The 4,619-nt window shown below is 46.1% G+C and overlaps 1 protein-coding gene across 3 annotated transcripts; it reads right to left on the reverse strand.

Annotated features, from left to right (window-relative positions):
- Window positions 1-517: 517 nt before the first annotated feature.
- Window positions 518-4,274, reverse strand: USP51 (ubiquitin specific peptidase 51). 3 transcript variants are annotated; one of them, XM_044380384.3, is made up of 3 exons: window positions 4,112-4,274; window positions 3,434-3,654; window positions 518-3,258 (listed from the first exon to the last, which is right to left on the reverse strand). In XM_044380384.3, the coding sequence occupies exon 3, from the start codon at window positions 3,099-3,101 to the stop codon at window positions 1,095-1,097; it is 2,007 nt and encodes a 668-aa protein (XP_044236319.1). In that variant the 5' UTR covers window positions 3,102-3,258; window positions 3,434-3,654; window positions 4,112-4,274; the 3' UTR covers window positions 518-1,094. The 3 variants fall into 3 exon arrangements, with proteins under 3 accessions (XP_044236319.1, XP_057168003.1, XP_048069802.1); XM_057312020.1 differs by lacking the exon at window positions 4,112-4,274 and adding an exon at window positions 3,859-4,104; XM_048213845.2 differs by having other exon boundaries at window positions 518-3,654.
- Between the last annotated feature and the right edge of the window lie 345 nt (window positions 4,275-4,619).

Raw genomic sequence — 4,619 nt, forward strand, 5'->3', positions numbered from 1 at the left:
ATGTATCTTAAAATTCTCTATTTTTGTCTTAACTTCTTTTTAAATTTTTTAAATTAAATTAAAAAAATTAAACAAATTTTGTCTTGAATCGTTCTAAATTTTTTTCTTTAAAACTTTTCCGTAAACTTAATTTGAATTTTCATTCCATTCTGTATTTTTGGAAATTTTATTTCTTAAACTATTCATGAATTTTGCTAACCTCTCATTTTTCAATACACGTACTTTATGGTCTAATTTTAAAAGTTATTTATATTAACATTTTATTTAAACTTTTAAGAGCTCCCTTCCCCTTTAACTTTTTACTTTTAAAACTTTCTTTCACTTTAACTTTTTTGTAACCTTTCATTTTTAGCTTTGTCCTTCTTTTGTTCTTTTCACCTTTTGTAAACTAAGAATTTCTAAAATTTTTAAGTTTTATTTTATTAATCATTTTGGAATTTTAAATTTATAAAACTTTTACATTTTAAAACATTTCTTTCAAAATATTTAACTTAAATTTTTTCAACATTTAAAAACATTTTCTTTTAAAATTAAAAAAAGGGTTTTTTTTTCTTTTTTAAATGTTTTCTTTCAAGGCTTTTTAAAATCTCTTTTACAATATTCTTTTTTCAAGCTATTTGACTAACCAACCACAGCTAGAACACCAATTGTGAAGCTTTTTGTTAATGTAGGAATATTCCCTGATTTCCCATGGTATTTTTGTAGAAACAAATGACATATAGCACTGGCAGAACAGCTCCATTCCCACTCTTCCTACCTAAAGGATTCTGTTCATTTAATTATGCTTTATGTGACCGTTTTCAACCTCTTCTCCTTCCTCCCATTTCTTAAGGCTGAATGGTTACTAATTAGTATTTTTTTCCCCTCTTACAGATCCATAAGCCATGGTAAAATAGGTTCTTCATATCAAGGTGCTACTTGTCATACAGGTGCTGTTGTCATTGTCCATGCCAGGTAGGTTTTTGTGAAATTTCAAGAGGTGCTTGTTGTTTAATGGGCATTACCATTGTCTATTCCAGGTAGGTTTGTGTGTCACTTCAGGATCCTTGCACACTCCCTTCTTTCACTTTTTTCTGATAAGTGGTCTTGCAAGACTAATCTTTCTCTGGACCCTGTTTGTGATAAAACAGTAAATACCCTTCGCTGTAGAGTAAGTCCTCAATGGTAGCCTTGGTGATGATGGCATCATCACAGCTAAACCATTGGTCCTTTTGTTGCCGGATAAAGCTGGTGTAGTGTCCACTTTCCAAAGTTCCATGGTGATTAATCACTGCAAACAAGGAATACTTATTCTCGTTGGATGTACAATCTGTTTGTGGCTGGCCTTCTTTCATTCTGCTCTCCTTAGTGGAGGCCAAAAATGGCGTCATGTCCAGCTCCAAGGGAAAGGAGATAAAAGTATTAATCTTCCGCCTCTGTTTACCTACATGCTCAAATCGCTTGAGATGAAAACAGGCCACAATAGGTAATTTCTTCATTGTGAGTTGTTTGGTAGATTCCTGATAGCTTTGGCAACTACTGCATTTGATTTTGGAATTGCTTCCTAGGTACTCTGGCCTTGTAAACCACTGTAGGCAGTCTGTGAGTGAGGGGATTCCTGGTATGTGGTCATCCCTACTCACTGTGCTGTCAGCTCTCTCTGGACTCTGGGAACTGAATGTGGCACAAGAGCCAGGCAAGTCCAAACTGATGTCCCAGCATGGGTCTATTGTGGTAGAGACACTATGACAAGCTTGACATGTGACATCTGATTGCAAGCCACCTGTAAAGATTTGGTCTATGATGCAGTTACAGCAGTTGGGGTTATTGGCCTCCTGCCCAACGCTATCATCTTTGCTGTGTCTATGCAGCACATCTAATATTGCAATGAGGAACTCATGGGCATCCTGCTGCCTGTACCCTGCTAAGTGTTCTGCATGAATCCATATTAGATGCAATAACTTATAGGGAATGTGAGGAGTTCGGCTCCCAGAGTACATAGCATGAAAAAGAGAAGACATTTCACAGACAAGACACAAGCTGGGGCTTGTCATTATACATTTATGCTTGTCAGAGAGAAAGAAATCTTTCAGTAGAGGAATATGGGTAAGTGCCTGGATAATACAATTCATAAAGCATGTGTTCCCAAGATTGATTAGCCCTCTCAGGCCTATGGTATAGACTGACTTTTTTCTCCTCTTTTTCTTGGGTTTCACCAATTTTGGCTCCTGTTCCTTTGACTCACAGGTTGAATGCCCCTCTTCAACACCTGATGTCATGCACTGTTGTTGAGAAACATCTGTTGAGGTGGAAGTTAATAATTTCAAATTTTTCTCTTTTGTTTCTTTGGCAATTCGTTCCATGTCTTTGTCATATACATAATCCTTACACATAAAGCAATATATAACCCCATGGTAGAGGTCTACAGCTAAATTGTGCTGTTTTGTTTCTGCATGTTTATGAATATGTTTCTCAGTAAAGCAGCCAAAAAAGACACAGGCGAGACAAGAGTGGAGTCTGTTCATATGGGTGCTACATACATGACAGATGCACGACTTTGCTTTACGTTTCCTAGTTTCTGGGGTCCCACTCCATACGAAACGCTGGTAAATCAACCTCAGGTTCTTCCGCCAGTTCTTAGCCACTTTAAAGCTCTCCACGTGAGTGCAGCCTGTAGGACCCTGATCAAACTCCACCTCCGGCAACCAGTCCCCTAAACCACCTCGATCCCCAGAGCCACCTAGGTCACTAGAACAGCTGTGCAGCATCTGGGGCCTAGACGCCGGCCTGGATCTACGCCGCTGTCTGCGCCAGGGCTGGGGTCGGGTCAGAGGCGGAGGGGAAGGATGGGATGGAGGCAGGGGTGGGGCGGAGAGACCAGGCGGCCCTCGCAAGCGGGCCCGGGGCTGGGGCCGAGGGCGGGGCTTGCGGCGCGGGCAAAGGGGCGAGGAGCTGCTGTAACAGCGAGGAGGGGTTGAAGGGAGCACCTTCTTATCGCCGCCGCTGTCACTCCACGTCAAGTTCTCAGGAGCAGGCTTACGCTCTTGTAACGGCTCCAGCTTCATCTCCTCAGCTCCCAGGCCTGAACACGCCTTTGCCGCCCCCACCGCCTCCTTCTCCATTTCCCCCGCCTTTTCAGCCGCGTCCTCGGGAGAGGCTCCTCCCCCACTTCCCGAGCTCCAGCGGACCAAAGAGCCGGAGGGCAAGGAAGTTTCCCGAACTTAGGCCATCAGCTCACCGCCCCGCCTGAGGAGAAGGGCGTCAGGAATGGAGCTGCGACTGTAGATGGAATGAGACAGGGATTTCTGTGAATGATCTGGCCAGCGTCATGGCCGCTGTGCGCCATTAGCGCCCCCGGGACCCCTCCCACCATGAGCTCAGCCAGCGGCCCTGCGGGCTCCACCCCCCCCTATTCTGGAGCTGCCGGAGCTGCTGTGGAGACCAAGGCTGTTACCTGGTTTAAAGGCGATCCGATCTGCCAGGAGTGGGGGGCTGGGGAGGGGGAATGGGAGGCGGACAGGGGGAGGAAAACGTGGGGGTGGGGTGTGGTATGGCCTGAGCTTTAGGGTGGAGAGGGAATCTTCTTTAAAAAAGGCGCCACCCTCTGACTGCTTTTCCTGCGCCCTGCGCAGCCTCGCTTTGGTACAGCTTCCTCTGACGTTCTTTCCTTATATTCTAAAACAAAACAGAACAACAACAACAACAACAAAAACATAAAAAAAACCAAAACAAGCAAACAAAAACTGGGGCCAACATTTTACCTTAAAAATGGCTCAAAGGGCACCACCTATGGAAAATGGGCTCAGGGAAAGAAAGTGTCCTCCTACTTCCACCTTACCCATGCTGCTGGGACTGGGTGTGTTCCACCCTTTTCCCTACCTCCAAGCGCACTTTTGGTCAGCCAAGCTCTTGCGCCCTCTCACGCTCTTTTCGCGCGCTTGTGTTCCTTCTCACACTTCGTTTCTTGCTTCAATACCTTCATTCCCTAGTCCTCCGAGAATTCGGACTCCTCACGCGCTCCACGCGTTCATCGCGCCTGTCTTCAGTGTGCGACCCCCAAAGTCCCCGCCCTTTCCCGCCTCCGTCCCACAAAAGCCCCCGTCCCCGCTGTTCGTTTAAAGGTCTGGGTTACCTTGGGCCACAGGCGCGTGATACAGAACGTCAGCAGCTGCCGCTGTACAGACGCTCCTCAGCCAACGTTCTCTCCTGACCTCTCCTCAGGGCTGGTCACAAGGGGGCCGCCCCCTGGCCCCTCCCCTCTCGACGTGTGGCCCCCAGCCCCGGATTCTGCTCTCCTGCAGTGATGAATGTCACCGCTGACCTGCTTGGTCAGACCTCTTCCTGAAACAGATTCTACTGGAGGTAACCACAGCGACCGATTCTAGAGAAAGCCCCTGAAATGGAGGTTCTGGTCTCACCTGGCTCCAGGCCAGCACTCCGCAGAAAAGATTCATTGGCGTGGGGGTTGGGTGGTTGCAAGGATGGCAACTCTCTGGCACAAATCCCTCAGGGACCCATCAAAATCTGATCTCTGGGAGTTAGGTGGAAGGAGGAATATTATTCTGGAGTGTGGTGAGAGGAAGCATTAGTAAGGGCTTTAGACTCGGATAGGAGAGCCCAGGCACTCACTAGCTGTGTGA

The sequence above is a fragment of the Ursus arctos genome, chromosome X, assembly GCF_023065955.2.
Source record: "Ursus arctos isolate Adak ecotype North America chromosome X, UrsArc2.0, whole genome shotgun sequence".
Taxonomy (NCBI): domain Eukaryota; kingdom Metazoa; phylum Chordata; class Mammalia; order Carnivora; family Ursidae; genus Ursus; species Ursus arctos.